General features: G+C 35.3%; 1 protein-coding gene across 2 annotated transcripts in view; it reads left to right on the plus strand.

Moving 5' to 3' along the window:
* Positions 1-474: 474 nt before the first annotated feature.
* LOC149776030 (heat shock 70 kDa protein 12A-like) overlaps positions 475-20,083 on the plus strand; it is a 108,698-nt gene continuing 89,089 nt past the window's right edge. For both annotated transcript variants that reach the window (XM_089941863.1, XM_089941862.1), the window contains exons 1-4: positions 475-602; positions 10,934-11,230; positions 16,801-17,022; positions 19,516-19,672. In XM_089941863.1, coding sequence (XP_089797989.1) covers positions 600-602; positions 10,934-11,230; positions 16,801-17,022; positions 19,516-19,672 — 679 coding nt within the window. In that variant the 5' untranslated portion in view covers positions 475-599. The remainder of the gene's footprint in view (positions 603-10,933; positions 11,231-16,800; positions 17,023-19,515; positions 19,673-20,083) is intronic.

Consider the following 20,083-nt stretch of genomic DNA (forward strand, 5'->3'; position numbering starts at 1 on the left):
AAGCTAGATTTTAAAAGGAAGAATCTTTTGAGAGCTTATTATAGTTGTCACTGGGAAAAAATGGAGACAATATTTTATTGATGGCATTTTAGTTCTTTAACAGACCCGAGTTAGGAAAACTCATTACAGAAATAAGCGTCCGAGTCGGAAAAGAAAGCACATGTTTCAAACACACGTAGATCCAGAAAACGCCACAGCTCAAATGGTTTTTAGGCACAGAAGCTGTCATTCGGGATGCATCTATACTAATACATACATATATATATATATATATATATATATATATATATATATATATATATATATATATATATATATATATATATATATATATATATGTTTGATAATGAGGAGTAACAAATTTGAAGTTATTGAATTTTTAATGTCATGGTGTTTGCATAAGTTAACTACGAGAACTGAATTCGAACCTAGAGTCCTAGAATCACCTTGGTCAGCCTCGTTTCCATTATATCTAATTAACTTCCCTGTCTGCTAAAGGAATTTATCAGAACAAATTTGGACGTGTAAAGAGGAAGCAAAGAAGTTTCTTTTAAAAGCGAAGATATATATTTTAAACCAATTGGTATACACATTTGAGAATGGTAGGTAATATTTATTTTACGTCAATCACGTTACTACACTTTCATACGATTCCGTTATGACCGCATGTAACTAAAGCAGCTGGTAACGCGTTGCTATGCGTGGTTCAAACATCTGTCCCATTTGTACTTGCGCAATTTTGATAGGCATATTCGATGTAGAAAAATAACATCCATTTTGAAACATTTACCATGTCTGGCCGATGCTTCCATGAATTGACGTCTCATGTTTATGATGTCTGATAGAGATTAAACTCATTAATATTGGTTCGGTCGGGATGACGTCACACGCTTAGCAACATACTTTCCGCCATATTGCGAGGTGTAAACAATCTCTTAGGGGGCAGGGGGCAGTTTTATGTACAAATTTCATGCCGCAATGAGCGATCTAGTATTTTTAAAAAAGCATAAAACATCAAATGAACACGTGAGGTCAAAAAGGTTCTATTTTTGGTTGGATATCTATATTAAACAGCAAAAGACTACGATCCACTTGACCAGAGAAGTCAAAGAAGCTGATGCACCCAATCCCAAATTTATACTTGCAATTTCCATGTCCGAAAGTCATTTTTGACACCATAGGATGCTCACAGTGCAAACACAATCCCTTTTCCTGGATGAAAGTTCTGCACAATAATGTGCACTAAAGAGGCTAATGCAACTGAAAATAGTTGTCCAAGCCGTTTTTAAGATATTTATTATTCTACTTGCCCCAAACCCATGTGTTTACTACTATGGGAGGCTAGCTCTTCTTCCTAGCTGACTTTTGATTTTTCACTATCAACATACTGAAGAGTAACAATGGAAAGGTGTACATGCCTAACATCAATTTCAAGAACAACACAAGCCCGAAATACCTAGCTCACAAATATATCCATATCTTAAATTAGTAAACAATAATAGCTGAAAAAGTCACACCATAGCCTTAAGTTAAGAAATTTGCCAGGGGCCAATTTACAAAACTGTGCCCTGCCACCCTACAAATTACAAATCTAAAGAAGTCGCATAAATGTTTCAGAGGTGCTTTTAGCAACTCCCTTCTCCCAACAAAAGTAAAATGGTTCAAAATAAAAATTAGACTGTCAAATTGAGAAACTAGGTAAGACAGAATACAGTTTTATGAGAAAAACAGTCAAAGGGAATGAAGTAAAGAAACGGATGGAACTGTGGAAAACTTAGAACAATTTAGGGAAGACTTTAAAGTGATTTTAAGAAAAGAGGGGGGATAACAAGTTTTAATAGGTTCAAACTCAGTATAACCAAAACTTGAAATAAAAAGCATGAAACAAAATATGAATTGGCTGCAAACAGAATCATGAGTTAAAAAAAGTAGAAAAATTCTTTTCTCTATTCTAAAAATGCTTCCATTCCAGTAGGATACAAGGTGTTTCATGTCTTTTCAGTGCTGTTTTCTTTCTGTAGCATTTGTCACCACACTCACATCTTTCAGTGTCCCAAAACTGTATGTAACTTAGTGTATTACACAGAGCCAGATCAGGTTAAGTGTGGGGTGTTCCAAAATTTCAAAAGGGATCCAACTTTCCTTATAATGGTGCCAGAGCAAAAGTCCAATCCAAATTAATTTGGACACTGTTCCTACACAATCAAGAGAAAGGGAACATACAACTAGAATGGACTCATAAATAAGTAATTTTCCATTGCCAGTCTGTGTTTGTCCAAATGGATCTGTTCCCTCAAATACACCTTTAATCACTTCTATCTGGTATGTGGTCATACTTTCGATAATAAACTTACATGGTATAAATTTTGAAGTCAGTTGACCCGCCATTTTCGGCCGATGCACAAAGCGCTGCTGTTACATGCTATTGGTTAGTTGGCATTGCATACTAAAGAAAACAACTATGAAATCCAATGGGTGTCACTAGGACAAAGCAGCGAAATATTTGATCAATGGGCCAAGGTGTAGATGGAGTTAATATATCGGAACTATGGCTAGTGAAGCTGACCATCAAACAATTCCTCAAATTGTGTCGTAGGAGTTTATATTAAGGTTTGTTACACCAGAATCACTCATCAGTAATTAGCATCAGTTTTAGTAGAATCAATTTAAACTGCGTTTCAGTTAATATTTGAGAAATTTATTTATTTACACTATTCACTGGAATTACAAAGTGCTCATTGATTTAGGACTAATCCAGTTTTGGAATTATTGTGAATCCATTCAAAGGCTTATTGATAATATGATTGCGATACATCACAACTCTTGGCACATTCATATCCAAGGTGATGGTCAATTCATAGCCATTATTGTACACGGTCAAGTATGCCATATTATCACTTTTACCTCTCCCTTTTTAACTGCTACCCGCCCATCTGTTTAATAAAATGTTTTTACCTTTAAAACAATTGCATGAATAAAGCACGATCAATTTTAGTGACAAGTGACTACATTTGTGGTTTAATTTTTTTTACCATGAGGGTGGTGGTCTGGAAGCCCTGGAAACACCACTGCCACTTCCCCACTCACCCCCAATCTCCAGGCCCTGACTCATATTGAATTTTACTTTTGTAAGAAGTTTAGTTCCTTCACCGTTACAAAGATATGTGCTGAAACTAAATCAATTTTTGCCTAAAAGGTTGTAAAAGAACAGCACAGCCTATTGCAGTCTGTTAGCCAAGGTCTTTTGTCAAGTGAAATAGCTACCAGTAAGTAGAGCGGAGGTAGAGGTTTGTCAATTATGTTCCTTTTACGGCCTGTGTGGTTCTTAATATCAATGTGTAGACAGCCCTAATGCATGATATGGTCCAGGGACTCAAGGGTATTTTTGTTTGAATAAAATAGAAATGGTTCAGTTATGATCTCATGTTGGGATATGGGATTCTGGATTTTAAAAGTCTGTTTACCTTAATTTCATTGATAAATGGAATTATCCTATAATGTAACATGGAAAGTGATACATTATTTTCAGTACATATGCCACATCCATCTACTGAGAGTACCTGACTGTCTAGTAATTCTACTTTGGCAGTTAAAGGTGAATACAAATATATTGTACGATGAGGTCATACATTCAGGAATCTCCCTCTTTCATATCATTAATGTGAGCAAGTAGATAAAATTAATGAATGATTATATCCAAAATATCACAATTTCGATTCTATTTTTTGTGCAGTTTTGTTTTCAACACAGACATCATACAAATTCTGCCTTGTTCTGATTTCTTTAAAATATATGATAAATAGACATTATAACAAAATATTTTAATTTCTTGAATGGTCTATAGTAGCGAGTTATCGTGCTTATACAGGTGGCACATCGTGTCCTGGACCATTATTCGGGAATAGGTTTGCCTTTATCCTAGGCTGCTTTTAATAAATAATAAGTTCACTAAAAATCAACATCAGCAATGTCCAGATCAAATAATGCAAAGTACTTACTGTTCCGATCCGAACTGTCATTTACGAAGGGGTCCCGAGTTTCCTACTGACCCAGGCTGAAGGGAGAAGAGGATAACTGCAATACGATGTGTTGAATCTATGCAACAACAGTGAAGTGCTGGGTGCCATTCAAGTCGGCCATTGTTTTCTGTATTCACTTCACACAAGAGGATTATGTTCACGAAACAAAATATGGTATGTCAAAGATAAACATTCTTATGTTAAAGTGTTAAGTTTTCTATAGAATTGTTGCATGAGAAGCATTTTCATTATCTTTGGCAATTTTTTTAACCATAATTGCGAGTTGCTTATGAATGAAGTGGGTAGGGTATTTCTCCTCTTCCCAAACCCGTTCGCACCCTGGTCATGTTGCACCCTAGTCCTACAGTGTAAGACATCAACCCTGATATTTATGTTTTTGGGTTGAGGTCTTTCTGCCTAAATAATGGTGCTGGTTAGCATGTTCTGATGTGAACTAATATTGGAACTAGAAGTCAAATTTTCTGGATTATCTCACACACTTGGCAGCCCATATCGATGCTTTTCTACCAATTCAAGTCATAAGTTAATGTTTTAGTCAGACTTTACTTGCTCTGGTGTCTATTTGTAATAAATTTGAATCCTTACACAAGCAAATGGACATATTTTTAATTTCTGTTGGCCTACGTTTCATTTAGCTGGAATGCAGTGGAAGCTGGGAATGCCAAAATTGGATAAGGTTGAAAAATATTTATTTAATGAAACAAATAAAAATATTAATAATCAAGAAAGTGTTTAGAACGCTTCGTTTTGTTGAAGATACTTATCATCCTTTTACCCGATTTAGCTGTATGAATACCTTAAAATTTGTTTTGTTTAAGGTATTATAAGGAATGTTTCCACATTTTAAATTTTTGCACATTTTCTCTTTGTTGAGGAAAAAACTGTTGATTTCAAAACATGAGAAATTTAGAAGGTCAGGTTATTTTTAGATTTGAATTTTTGACCAGGTCCTGATGTAATATCTTATTTTGTGCTAAAAAAAATCACTATCCTTACCAGCTATTAAAATTGGGAAAATGAATTTTGCCATATTAGACAATGCCAGCTTCTGAAAGTGCAATGAATGAATTACCAAATATATAAAATAAAAAAGTAGTTATGGCTCTTTTCTACAGAATTTACCTCTGAAGTTCAGGAAGTGAAAATGACCAAGTGGAGCTAGTACTTTTTTGAAAGGTGCACATCTGGAGTAAGGCCAAGCTGTATTTTCTGTAGCCCATATTACACCCATCACATCATATACCAAAATAAAGGGAATTAAAGGCTCTTTTAACTGTACCTAAGATATACAAGGTCTTTTTTAAATTGCCTGTATAACCTGTGAGGAAAGCTGGGAAAATTCTTTTTCTTTAAAATTCTAACCCTATGCAAAAATACGAAACTGTAGAGAACCACTTTTATCCACTCTTGGTCAAAATGTGCTCCAATTACTAGCATAAATGATGAATCTGTATTTTCTCTGCTTAAAGATTCAGAACCCATCATAAAAAATTACTTTCTTCAGCAGATCCAAGTGTTTGTCTCTGGACAAGACCCATGCCAACATCAGAGCTAGGAAGGCAAAGCAGAGCTAGAGTAAAGGATGGTCGAAAAAGAACATTTGAGTAAAGTTGTAAAGAAGAGCTTGAAACAGAGTTCTTGCATTAGTTGAGCACAGTAAATTAACCAGTTGTTGTGATCCCAGAGATTCCATTATGGCTGACAATGGATTTCATATTCAGGATTTATTCGCACCAGTGAATATTGTTTGTATAAATATTCCAATGTCTTTTAGAATTAAAAATAGAATATGTGTTAAAGTTGTGTTGAAAGACAAAAAAATAAAGCAAAGGGTGCATATTGAAAGAATCATTGGTCTTGTTAAAAACATTCAAAATTCTAACAAATTCTCTCTCAAGCACAGAAACAAAACTTAAATCATATTCATTTTCTTCATTATTTTCATATCTTGTATTGTGTGAACAAATGCTTTGGTGTTTGATGGTGTAAATAGAAACAGCCAGAGTTCATACAAATATTTAAAATTGTTGAAATGAAACAAGTGACAAAGTATAATGTGTACATCGTTTTGTTGAATATTCCTGTATTTGTATAATTTTCATTCCGACTAGTTTTTGTTGTATTGAAGTAATTTTAATGATCAGCTTTGTACAGATTCTTAATAGTACATGAAACTTTGTCATATCTGTAATAGATAATAACTTAATTAACATATTTATCACATGCTGTTTTCATTCTGGATTTATATGATACACCAGAAGAAAAAGTAGCTCACTAATGAATCAGCAGAGGTTCAATCAGGGTGGCCCAACATCTTCGTACACTGTGGGCAACATTACCAAAAACGTTAAGTTCATGGGCCATACATGATATATATATTACAGTAAATATACTTTAAATGTAGAACTGATGTTTTGTATGAGCACGGTTCACACAAAAACGACATGCAAGCCTGTAGTTGAACCATTCTGGGTTAAATTGTTTGGAGATAATGTTTTGAACATATAGAATGAATGGTTCATTGTAATAGATGCATAATGCAACTGTGATCAATGTATGTTTTACAGGAATGCTTCTCTAATTGTGCTGATTTGAAATATTTGTCAAAGAAAGTCCTTAAACAATTAACCATCTAGCACTTAAAGATTAATTTCTGGAAGTAGTTATGTACTTCTTGTCTGCTTTGGTATACATGATCAGAACACAGACGTTTGCATCCGTAAACAACAACTGTCCCTGAATTTGATAATCATGACTTTCACTCAAATTGTAAACAAATCTTGCTTTAGGTATGGCACAGTAAGTGATGATATCATTTGGTCCTATGCAGAAAATGGACTCGATATCTCCACTGATTAAATCCTTATCTACAATTCTGTCTGGAGAACAGGAAAGAAATCGATACTTTTGTGAAACCCTTGGTCAACATTTGCTTACAGCACTGAGTGTCTGATATATTTTGATATGGCCATTTCTTCATATCTCAAACTATGCTGCAACTGTGAGGCTTTCGCTTTGACAACATGTAGGAAGTTTTTCGCTCTCAGTTTGCTCAGTTGATTTACACATTTTACCAAAACCTTGAGGATGGCAGCTTCTTGTTCCTTTAATTCTACCCATATGGCATTGCTAATCTGACCATGGGTTTTTGTTTCATTTTATTTTGCTTCAACACATGAGATTTTCAAAATGTATGTGGTGTGCATTGCAAAAATGCTATTCTGTTGTTAATTGCAGATGATCTTGATCTAAAGTAACATCATAGTTATTTGCAGGGTTAAAAGTCTGAAAGATTATTAAACCTGAGACAACAGCTGGATGATCAGATGAAGTATAAAGGCTAAGATTGCTCAAGTGGGATAATTGGAGGTAATTTTAAATTGCTCAGATATTTGCAAGTCCTTCCACCAGCCGATAATTTAAGTAGCTTTTTGCCACTGGTGAGTATCGATCTTAGTTGGTTCATGTATAAGAACAAGAAATGTATAATTCACTTTGAAAATCGACACACCAGAATTGATGCATTTCTTGGTTAAATCTGTTTTTCTGTTGAGAACTGGCAAGCAAAGAACAAAATTAAATACATCATTATATAACAATTGCTATCATATATCACGGAGACCTAATTACTCTATCAAAAGATTGATCGGTCTACAGCATAGTCTATACTCATGCCAGGTATGTACATATCACGTTGACAGATGTGTATTGTAGTAGTAGTGTGAAAATAGAGGTTTTGTTGATTACTGATCAAGGTCATGGCCTCTTACCCGATACTTTCCTCTTGCAGGGGCAGCTGTGGGTAACATGCACACATGGGTATGTGCGCATGATATGAGGGCATAGCCATAGTAAGTAGAAGGCTGTAACCTAGATCATTAAGAAAATTTAACACCGCTATTACCATACAACTAATGCACATACATATTTCTGTTTACATGTTTAACATATTATTTACCCTTTAGTACACCCTAGTCTAATGTGGGTACGTGAGAAAGCCTGCCAATAGCTTCTTGTGGGTCAGTCATTCTTCACAGGGTTTTGCAGGGTTCTTCCTCCACCAGTTATACTGGCTGCCATGTATAGCCTATCTTGTGCAGAAAAATGGCATTAAACCCTACAACAATAACAACAATACACCCTAGTCATCCTCATTTTCTTTTTGTCTCATTAATCTCCTTGTCGCTCCTTAAGGAGTTTATTCAGTCAGCAACTTTGGAAGTGCGAGCACATGAACTAATAAGTTAGTTTGTTTTCTTCAATTATGGATATCTTCAACTAATAGGAATACACATCTGAGAATGGTAAGAAATATATTTTGCATTGATTACATTTTTACACTTTTATGATAAGATTCCATTATGACCATCTGTATTAAGCAGATCGTTGGGCAGTGTCATTCTGGTTGTAATACTTGGTTGTACTTACACAGTTTTGATAAACGTATTTGATATTGAAACATAATACTTGATACATTTACCCTCTGTAACTGGTGCTGGTTCTTGTAGGGTTAGGAGACATGCATATATGGTGTTTGATAGAGGATAGTCTTGATCATATAGGACAAATTACAAGAAGGTGTGAGACACAGTAATTAAATAAACCGTGAGTCAAGAAAGCAGTCAACCATGCCCTTAACACATCTGTGGTTATTAATTCAGATTTCAAACAATTCTATAAATACATATTGTTCAATCGTCATAATAACTATTTTCCACTTAGAGATTCTAAAACAGAAGGTCTCATTGTGAGTGCAAGGTAAGCTGAATGGTATAAATTGAACTCTTAATGCAGTTCTTAAATTGGTAAAATAATGTTATTGATAGTTGGTTTGATAGAAAGTTTAAATACACTAAGCATGTTTTGCGAAACTATTACATATACCTCGTCATGCTTCTACTATTACTACTACTACTACTACTATTATTATTATTATTATTATTATTATAAACAATTTACCTTTAAAGTCACCTTGGTTAAGCTAGCTTTTATGCTGTCTTCTTAACTTCCCCGTCTTCTAAAGGAATTTATAGGACCAGCAACCTTTGATGTGTAACAGCTGGATTAGGTAGGCTGTTTATCAGGCATGCACATTGGTGAATACTACGTAATCTCTCATTTTACATCACTCACGTTTGCTAAAAATGTAAGTTACAAAGTGTATCCAAGGCAGATTATAGAGTGGTTACCTCTCTCCCATCATGTCTGTAATGGGAGTAAGTGTTTCTTATTAAACAGTTTTGAGAGACATACCTAATGCGGAAAATAATATAAGTTGACATATTTACAGTCTTTTTCTGGAATGTATGTGAGACAAACACCTACATCTATACATCTGATAGAGGGTATAGTTCATTATGTAGGACATATTACATTATGGCGTGAAATGCCATAGTTATCCAAACTATGAATCAAGTGTGCATTTGGACATGCCCTTGGCACCTCTTAGGTGAGTCATTCAAATTAAAATGAAAAATGTAAATAGGTTATTATTCTTCATAATTCTTAGCAAAAAGACACAGTGTCAATACTAATTCAAATGCTGGCAAGTGTATCAAGGTACTATTTAGTTTCCTGGATGACCCCTAAGGAACTTACAATGCAATTACTAAATAAATGTTGTTCAAATTTGAATTGATTGAATATATAATATTGTTAATTAGTGTACCCGAGCACAAAGATATTTTCCTTGTGTTAAATAACTTTTGTGTGTGTGAGTCCATAACTAATGGGGGCCCCGAGTGGCCGAGTGGTCTCGGATCACTTCCATCTCACCTCTATCTGCATGGGTTCGAGTCTTAGATTCGGCCAATGTGGGTATGTGAGAAAGCTTGCCAGTAGCTTCTCTTGTGTCAGTGGTTTGGGTCTGTCCAAAATAAAATGTTTGATGGGGATGTGGGACCCCCATTGACTGGAAGTGAACCGAAGCATACCTACTCTTTTTTAATTCTGTTTTTTAATTCTCTTTCTCTTTATGTCTTCTTTGGCTTCTTTCTCCCTGAATAGAACTATTATCTTACTTTGTTTCTAAATCCAACTATATATTGTTTCATGTTGAAACTTCAAGTTCATTAAAAAGCATGAATGTTCTGGTTTGGGTTTGTTATATTTCTTTATGTTCAACGTTTTTCTTGAACATTTTTCACCTGAAGTTGTTACATTTTATATCTAGTATGTTTTCCATTTATAATATACAGGTGAATGTTTCAGCAGTGACTTGAATTGATATATGTATACTGCAAGAATGTTTGTTCCTGAATTGGTTCACAAACATGTCTTTCACTCTGTGGAAGCCATGAATACATGTTAGCCCATGGAATGAATCATGAATGAATGCTATTCTTTAAAAAGCCATTAGAAAAAAAAAGAATTTGAGTAAAATTGGCTATTTTAAATATAGTATCCATTTCTGCATCCAAATGCAAAAGAATGATTATAATGACGGATTTAACTTTTACAGAACAACCCCTGGAAGTGCTTGAAACCATTTCACATAGAAGTTACGAACGGGTTGTAATACAACTAATGAAACGCCATGACATCTTTATCTTATCGTAGGGACATATAATGTTACTATATTTTAGCTTCAGATTAAAGAAACGTAATTGAGTTATTTAAATTTAAATACACAACAACGATGAATTATCACATAGCTTCAGATTAAAGAAACGTAATTGAGTTATTTAAATTTAAATACACGATAACGATGAATTATCACATAGCTTCATTGAATAGGTAGTTATTCATATTACACCTCAACAAATCTATACAAGTTTGATGAATACTTTCATTGAATTTATGTAGATGTGATCGTAATCCCTTTTACAAAGTAAAGTCTCAATTTATCATATCAGTTTGTGGACTTCATTTTTTATCCTTTCTTTTTAATTAAGGCATCAGAGAAGATTTTAGTGGCTGCAATAGACTTTGGCACAACGTTCTCGAGTTGGGCGTTCTCATTCCGACATGACTACGAATCTAATCCAACCAAAATTTACACAAAATCCTGGAACAATGGGAAATCCATTTCTCCAAAGGCCCCAACCACAGTTCTGATCCATCCTGATGGCAGGAAGTTTGAAGCCTTTGGATATGAAGCAGAGGACAGGTATGCAGACTTAGCGGCCAATGACGAACATCATGAATGGTACTACTTCAGACAATTTAAGATGGCTCTCTATGATGACAGGGTAAGACTAAAGATTCAGAGCTTTAATGAACATTTAAACATTGAAAGTCAGAATAATCCAATTCGCTTTATAGTTTATGAGATATAGATGATATAGACAGATTTTCACATCTTCAGGTATCTTACACAGCCATCACGTATTGCATGAACCAAAAGCAACCACTTAACAAACAAGTTACAGACAGGTTGTGAAACAACTAGTGAAATGCCGTAACATCTTTGTCTTATCATAGTGATATATGTCACTATGTTTTAGCTTCAGATTAAAGAAACGTAATTGATATATTTTTATTAATAAACAATAAGGAGGAATTATCATACAGCTCACAAAATCCTAGCTGGAAGAAAAATAAGTGACAATCACATAGAATTGTCTCAGTAGACATCCTAGATGCCCTGAGGAAGCAATGTACCATTGTCTTGGGTGTAAGACTGTGCTGATTTATGTCAATTAAAAAGAAGATAAAGGAGATTCAACAATTAGATATAAATGCATGATTTGTATAACAACGTATACAAAAACATATACGTCAATCATTTAAAACATGTGCCTAGACAAGATAGTTTCATTGAAAATGTTGATGAGAGTCAAGGGTGTTGATAGCATGCTTGTATCATCATAAGTGGTGATATCTTCAAAAGAATAGCTCGTAGACGAAAACACAAGTCACGTGTTTAATCAACACACACGAAGGTAACTCCTTCAAGACCACTACAGAATAGAGAGTAACAGTTGTCTTTCTTAGATCATATCAACATCCCTTTTTCTCTAACGAAACTAATTGAGATCTAAACAAAACATCAATTTATGAACAAGTTAACAGGTTATAAAATTTACAGTTACAAAAAGTACTGGCTTTGGATTTTTTGACTTAGATAAAAATTATTGACTAGACTTTAACTGAAAATGATTTAAAGAAGACAGGATTTTATACTATGCAGTCATCAAAATGCAATGCAAATAAATTCAACTAATTTAGCTAACAATAACTGTAACACTTGAAAACATTTCTAGATCACTACAGGGGATTATTATGTCCCTCACAACTGCATAAAACTGACTCAAAACCTCACATAGTCTTTGAGATAGGTTGGCGTCTTCACTTCGCGCCTGGGTCTTATAACTGGTGTGGTCGCTGATTCCAGGCATGTCGACTCTGGTACGGGACGCCTCTGATCAGGTTCCTTTACATGCGTGTCAGCCGTTTGCTCCTGTACAGTTGTTCTTTCCGGTGATTTATCGCGGATTTGTACTGGGATTGATGTCGGTCTTATGTGTTCACTATTTCTCTTGTATTGAACACCATCCGTTGAAGTTACAATACAGTTTCGGTCGTTTGATTCTGTAATAACACCTTTTCTCCAGGGTTTATCTGGTTTGTGTCGGAAATATACAGGCTGACTGTTTTCAAGTTTTAGTTTAATTCTAGCACTGCGGTCATAACTTTTCTTGATACAGTCCTTCCTAGCATCTCGCTTCTTGTTTCTGGGCGACTTCTTTTGAACCAAAGGTAGCATTGATCTTGTTTCTCTCCCAAACATCATTTGGGCCGGACTTAGACCAGTGTCCTGTCTTGGAGTATTCCTTAGTTCTAGCAGTGCTTCGTACTGATCAGTCCTAGAGTTCAGGCATTTAACCATCATGCCTTTTATAATCTTCACACCGGCTTCGGCTTTGCCATTTGACTTTGGGTGATGAGGAGAAGTCACGTGATGTTGAATGCCCCACTGTTTCGTGAACTGACTGAATTCGTCAGACGTAAATTGTGGTCCACCATCGCTGATGATTATTCTAGGTATTCCAAATTGCGCAAACTGCTTCTTGAGTTTGATAATGACTTGACTTGATGATGTTGTGGTGAGTAAATCAACGTCTATAAAATTTGAGTAATAATCAATCGCCAGCAAATAGTTTCTACCCTGTATTTCAAACAAGTCTAACCCAATTTTCTCCCATGGGTAGTTGCCGTCATCATGTTGCCGCAGGGGCTCTTTCTGGAGTTTTGGCTTTCTCTCCATGCAGTGTTCACAACTGTCTGCTAATTGTCTTATTTCTTGATTCATTCCCAGCCAGAAAACGGTTCCTCGTGCTCTCCTAACCATACTGTCAAAGCCAAGGTGGGTACTATGTAAACGTTCTTTAATTTGTCCTCTCCAAGCTTTTGGAATTAAAACAGCTTCCCCTTTCAGTATTATACCGTCATAAAAGCTCAGTGTGTCTCTGATAGAGAAATAAGGTCTCACTTCAGGCTTTAGGTCATTTTTGTTTTTGGGCCATCCTTCTATAATACGGTCAATCAACAACTGACAAGTTGTGTCTTTGGCAGTTTCTCTCCTGATTTCTGTAATTCGCGCATCCGGAATTTTATCAAACATTTCGACCTCACATACTTTCAGCCTAGTCAGTTCAGTGTCATCTGACAAACTATAAGCACGACTTAGTGTGTCCGCAATGATTAATTCAGATCCTTTGACGTACCGAAACGTAACATTGTATCTAAACATCTTCATTAGAATGTCTTGTAGCCGCTTTGGTGCTTGACTGAGTGGTTTCTTCAGGATGGTTTCCAGAGGTTTATGGTCGTTTTCTACAATCACTGGGCGACCATATGTGTACTGATCGAACCTCTCTAGCCCATACAATACTGCAAGCGCTTCTTTTTCTATTTGTGCCCAGTTCCTTTCAGCTGGTTTCAAAGATCTTGATGCAAACTCAAGTGGGTGTCCATCTTGCAGCAGAGCAGCTCCTAGACCATCTTTACTACTATCAACTTGTAGTACCAAGTCCTTATTTGGATCGTACATTGCTAACACATCTGTTTGCTTTAACAGTTGTTTCACTCTTTCAAAAGCTTCCGTGCATTGTTTTGTCCATTTCCATGGTGTGTTCTTTCTAGTCAGGTTTCTCAATGGTTCAAGAGTCTCAGACAGATTTGGCACAAATTTAGCCATATACTGTACCAATCCACAAAATCGTTTGATTTCAGTAACGTCCGTCGAAGCATTCATTTCAAGAACAGCTTTGATTTTATCGTTATCTGGCTTGATACCTTGTGGCGTGATTCTGTGTCCATGGAAAGTGATTTCAGGGCCCATATCCTTCTTTCCTTCATTTAAAACAATGTGCCTCTCTTCACAGCGTTTGTAAAGCTTTGCCAGCTTTTCATCATTGTCTTTCTGAGCTGCTATTTCATTATCACCACAACCAACGATGATAATATCATCCGCAATTGTAAATATGCCTTCAAGGTCGCTAAGAGCTTCATTCAGTTTCCGCTGAAATATTTCACTGGATACATTCAGTCCGAACGGTAGTCGAGCCCATCTGTATCTTCCAAACGGTGTTATCATAGTAGTAAGTAGACTGGATTTTTCATCAAGTCTAATATGCCAATATGCTTCTTGCACATCGAGTTTCGTGAATACTTTGGCATTATGTAATTCTGGAACTACGTCATCAAAAGTTGGAAGTCTATATCGTTCTCTCACTAACACTTTGTTCAGCGGTTGAGGATCTAAACATATCCTCCACGATCCATTGCTCTTCTTTGTAATTGCCATCTGGCTAACCCATTCAGTTGGTTCTGTAACTGGTATTAAAATGCCGCGTTCTGTCAGTAGGTCAATTTGTTCTTTCACCTCAGTTCTCACTGCCAGCGGTATGTTGCGAGCTGGCAATGCCCTGGGTTTTGCATCATCTGTGAGTCTGAGGTTCACTTCACCAAGATCTCCGAGGTGGCGTTTGACGCTTCCGATAAAATTATCGGTGTTAATTGTGACCAGTTTCAGTTCTTGAACCGCTTTCAAACCTAGCAAGCAATCTAGCTCATTTGGCACAATTACAAAAGTTACGTTATAAGTTTCATTGTTCACTGGGTTTGTCACTGTCAGAGTTGCCCCCCTAAGGATTTCGCTGTTGACTTGTTCCACATTCTGAGATGTGATACTTTCTGTATTCTCTGAGATTTTCGGACAAATCTCTGTTGGATTGTATTTACCTGGGCCCCAGTGTCAATCTGAAATGTTACATCACAGTCATTTACAATCATTTTGGCTTTTGCCTTTGAATTGATCGAACTGTCAATGTAGTTAAGCCAGAATTCTTCTTCTGTAGCTTCTTCGGGCTTGTCATTTTGGTCAACTGTTTGCACTTTCTTGCAGCATGATTTGAAATGGTTCTTTACACCACAGTTGTTACATCTCTTTCCCCAGGCTGGACATTTTTCTTTGCTTCGTTCATGAAACAGTCCACAGAAACCGCACTTAAGTTTCGGTCTTACCAATCCAGTACCAGATACACCTGCTTGTGATCGTGGTTTCGCGTTATCAACTTTGTTCACCGAATCATGTACTTCGTCTTGTCTGATTTCTTGCACATGTCTATTTGACTGTTCAAATGCTCGGCAAGTTTGAAGACACTTGTCAAGTTCAAGTTTTTCTTCTCTCAACAACAATTCTTGGAGCTTACCACTTGTGCTGAGCACAATTTTATCTCTTATCATTCTGTCTTTTTCTTTGAAATTGCACGACTCTGCTCTTCTCCTAACTTCGGTAAGGAAATGTTCGAACGATGTAAAGTCATCATATTTCACACACCAGAACCTGTGGGTTTCAAGAACTTCATTCCTCCGTGGATTACAGTAGGCTTCAATCTGTTGCAGAACTTTGTCTGGATCGTTTTTGTCATCTTGATTTGCCCATACAAACTGGTCATAAATGTCAATTACCTTCGATCCTGCACAGTGTAAAATGATGCTGGTTCGAACTGTCTTGTCTTTGTTTTGGGAACCACTAGCGGTCAAATATATTTCTATCTGTCGCTTCCATCTCTTGAAGTTTTCACTTATGTTTCCTTCAGTAATATCTAAAGTCCCAGGTGGCTTTAACGAGTCCGCCATGTCGAACGAATCAAATCGGGACGAATGTTCAATTAAATGTGATCTATTTTCGCGACCTGGCTTGGTCAAATTTTCGGAGTTTCTTCAACTCTGTGCGTTTATCCAGCGAAAATCAACGTTGCAGACGTTATCAGGATATGCGTTCACCGCTGCCACCATGTTGATAGCATGCTTGTATCATCATAAGTGGTGATATCTTCAAAAGAATAGCTCGTAGACGAAAACACAAGTCACGTGTTTAATCAACACACACGAAGGTAACTCCTTCAAGACCACTACAGAATAGAGAGTAACAGTTGTCTTTCTTAGATCATATCAACAAAGGGATTAACTATTTGCTATTCTAAGTAACATAATGAACAACATCAATATAAACACAAAAATAAAAAGATTAAAATGTCTGACAAGCAAAACGACACCTTTCAACACTTTGCTTGAACAACCGACTATCTTGTGACAAAAACAGGGATAGACAAGACCGAAATTAAATTTTCTGCTTTTGAAAGGAAAAAATTTTGGGAGAAATTGTGGATTAAGGTAACATTTAATTGTTGATTGGCTTAAGTATGAGGACAAATCACAGCACGATTATAAACAAACAAAACTCCCAATTCTTAAAGGTGTTACTAATGTGTTATTTTTTTTTACCAAACAGTTTTATTAATGATTTTAGGAACTAAATCGAAGGAAAAAAATAAAGGATGAGATGGGAAAGAAACTTTCTGCAATGACAGTTATAAGCATGGCAGTAGGTCATCTTAGAAAAGATCTTTTATCCGAATGCTCAAGGCAACTTTCGGGAGCGGTGCCAGAGGAGACTATTCAATGGGTTTTGACTGTACCAGCTATATGGAATGACAGGGCAAGAAGATTCATGCGTGAAGCCGCAATACAGGTAATATATATATATATATGTGTGTGTGTGTGGGTGTCTGTGTGTATACATGCGTGTATGTGACCTGTTTCTTTCTTTACATAATCACATTTTGTGGCATATTTTAGTGTCCTGTTCATCTTGTATAAGTGTTTGTATTTTATATCACTTAACAACGTAGTTATGTTCAATCACATTTTAAGATATAGTTTGCCTTTTCGAGTCATGTCCTCTGAATGGACTGGGTCAGGCACGATTATGGGTACTGATAAAAACTGCATATTGCTTACAATAAGGAAATTATGTTATAACCTAGTATGATCATATTATTCCTAAATGAGAGGGATAAAAACATTTTTTGCAACAATCTTGAGACCGTAAGGAATTAAACACAATAAGACATAGACGTTTCTTGTCCATAAGCAGCTTATAATTGCATGTCAAATGGAGTCTAGAAAGGCATCTATTACAACGATACTTGTTCTAAAGAGGGTGATTTGGTGGTAGAAATACCACCCATTTGACATTTAAGTCCAATGTTCTCAGAAATTGAAGTATACATGCACTGACTCTCATCTAAATACAAAATCAAAATACTGATAACATGTTTAATACAGCTTATTTTGTCTTACATTCATATTTTTAACGAGAAGCCATGTGTAGAATTATTAACCAAGCATTTAGTGGTTCTCATCAATTTTTAGTGAATTATCATCGATTTATTTGGCATTCACTCTGGGATAAGTCATTCAAGTTATATATAAATGAAAAATGTGAGAGGAACTAACAGTATAATGAAGTGAATCTAAATTTGTCCTTATAAGTGTCTTTGAAAGTCCTAAACAAATGAAAAGTCCCATACAGTTTCAATTCCAGAAATGTACTGGTCCTCCAAGAACCATGACATTGTCAAAATGGCATCGTCGAAAATTATTTTAGAATAATTTATAACAGTTCCAGAATAATATTATTGTCCAAATAATAAGCACTTTCGATCACCACCGAACAGTCCAAACAAATGTTTTTCCTCTTGAAAAATATCCAAGTACAACATAAAATACATCTTGACTTACATCAGGAACACTAAAGTGCAAATGACTCCAGGAATCGGAATGAAACTAAATGCTTAACTTTCTTCTTATATACATGTAAATTGCGACTGTATTTTGAAAAGGACCCCATATGACATCATACACTATTAATTTACAATGTACTAAATCATGACATACTATATTCACATGACCTCGTGCAACCAATGGGGGAGCCGCAGAATTCTTCTAGAAACTTCCATATCCCATCAGTCACTGAGAACCTATGCCATACTAAGGCACCATTTTAAGTCTTATTAATACAATTAATATTACTAATTGTCAACACGTACATAAACAATTATTTATAGATCCTACGTGATTTATGTTTTCAACAGAGCCAAAAAATTATGCACACAATGTTTAACAAAAGGTATTCTATACAGTTTACAACTGTGAATAAAAATTATGAAAATTAAATAAAATCATATGCCAGAAGTTACAAAAAATAAAGATATACTAACAATATATATATATATATATATATATATATATATATATATATATATATATATATATATATATATATATATATATATATATCATGATCGTCTCAATGAACTTGGTCTCTGGGTTTTTTGGTGTTTAATATCTCCGGGTTGTACGACATCAGAATTGCTTGTAAAAAAAAATGATACTATCTTCTGTGCTGCATTAAAGATAATCAGTTTGCCTGATTGAATGATGTGTCACTTGTATCAAGTAGTCACTGATTTCGAAATCTTACAGGACACAATACAGAAGTCCAACAATTTTAAAACTTTGCCTGGAAACTGAATAACATTTCTGATAACACTATCATTAAAATAGGATGCCTTAATTAGAATGATTTCAGCATCAACATAAATTTCTTATTCCCACTTTCTCGCATGTATTTAAAACTATCCATCTATATTTTTTGGTTTGGGGGGATATAAAAAATAATGGACAGACTTAAATAAAATAGAGTTTTCTAATTATGTGGGATGTCCCTTACAATGTTTTTTTGGCTTTCATAATGACAATAGTAATTTTATTTGTTTTTATTTGGTGAGGTTATCATACAATTTAGCCTGGTGAGGACCAATTAAATCACTCTTATTTTCATTTGTTATCAAATATTATGATAAAGAATTAAGATAAACAAGTTGATATTTCTCTAATTTTAACAATCAACAGTTCCTGATAAAACAATTCTTGGTACCACTATGTATTATAATTTTGTAACAAAACCGAACCAGTTTAAATTGTACATCAATGACCAAGACTTTTAGCTTTGTAATGAATTGTTACAACAGTGACATAGGAATAAGAAACGAAAAACTGGAGTTATATTTTTTAAATCTTTTGTAATAATGGATAGTTAGAGATGGAAGACCAAAAAGCAACAAAGGTACATGCATGAATACTATATAGATATTAAACAAGGAACCTAATTGCCTTCCAGGCAGGAATTCAAGACAACCACCTCATCCTTGCATTAGAACCAGAAGCAGCTTCTCTCTACTGCAGACATATTCCCTTAAGGGCCATGACATCTGAAGGCAAGATGGCCATTGCACCGCTGACCAAGGGTACTCGATATATAGTGATTGATGCAGGAGGTGCGTAAGATATAAAAGACATTCAATTACTCTTTTAATTAGGTCGTTTGGACTTTTGATTATATAGAGGATATTTTCTTTTCTGTGCTAATATCAGCTATATTTCATCGTGTGATAAAAAAGTGGGAACGTCCTGAGTTAAAATGTATGGGTTGTTTTGTACCACAAGATGAAATATAATAGGTATTTATGCAGAAAAGTTAATTTTCTTTGTATTATATACCAGACGTGCTTCTGAATCAAACTAACAGATACATTTCACTATTCAGCACACCATACCAGCACATATTTGGGAATTCTCCTTCCTTTCAGCCGTATTCATATAAATATTAGCAACATAGAGAACAGTAGAATTGGGATTATCGAACCTGCTACAATAAATTACACGTTGAACAGCTTGTAATTAATGTA

This window comes from Sinohyriopsis cumingii, chromosome 18, assembly GCF_028554795.1.
Source record: "Sinohyriopsis cumingii isolate HCF-2022 chromosome 18, ASM2855479v2, whole genome shotgun sequence".
In the NCBI taxonomy this organism is placed as follows: Eukaryota; Metazoa; Mollusca; class Bivalvia; order Unionida; family Unionidae; genus Sinohyriopsis; species Sinohyriopsis cumingii.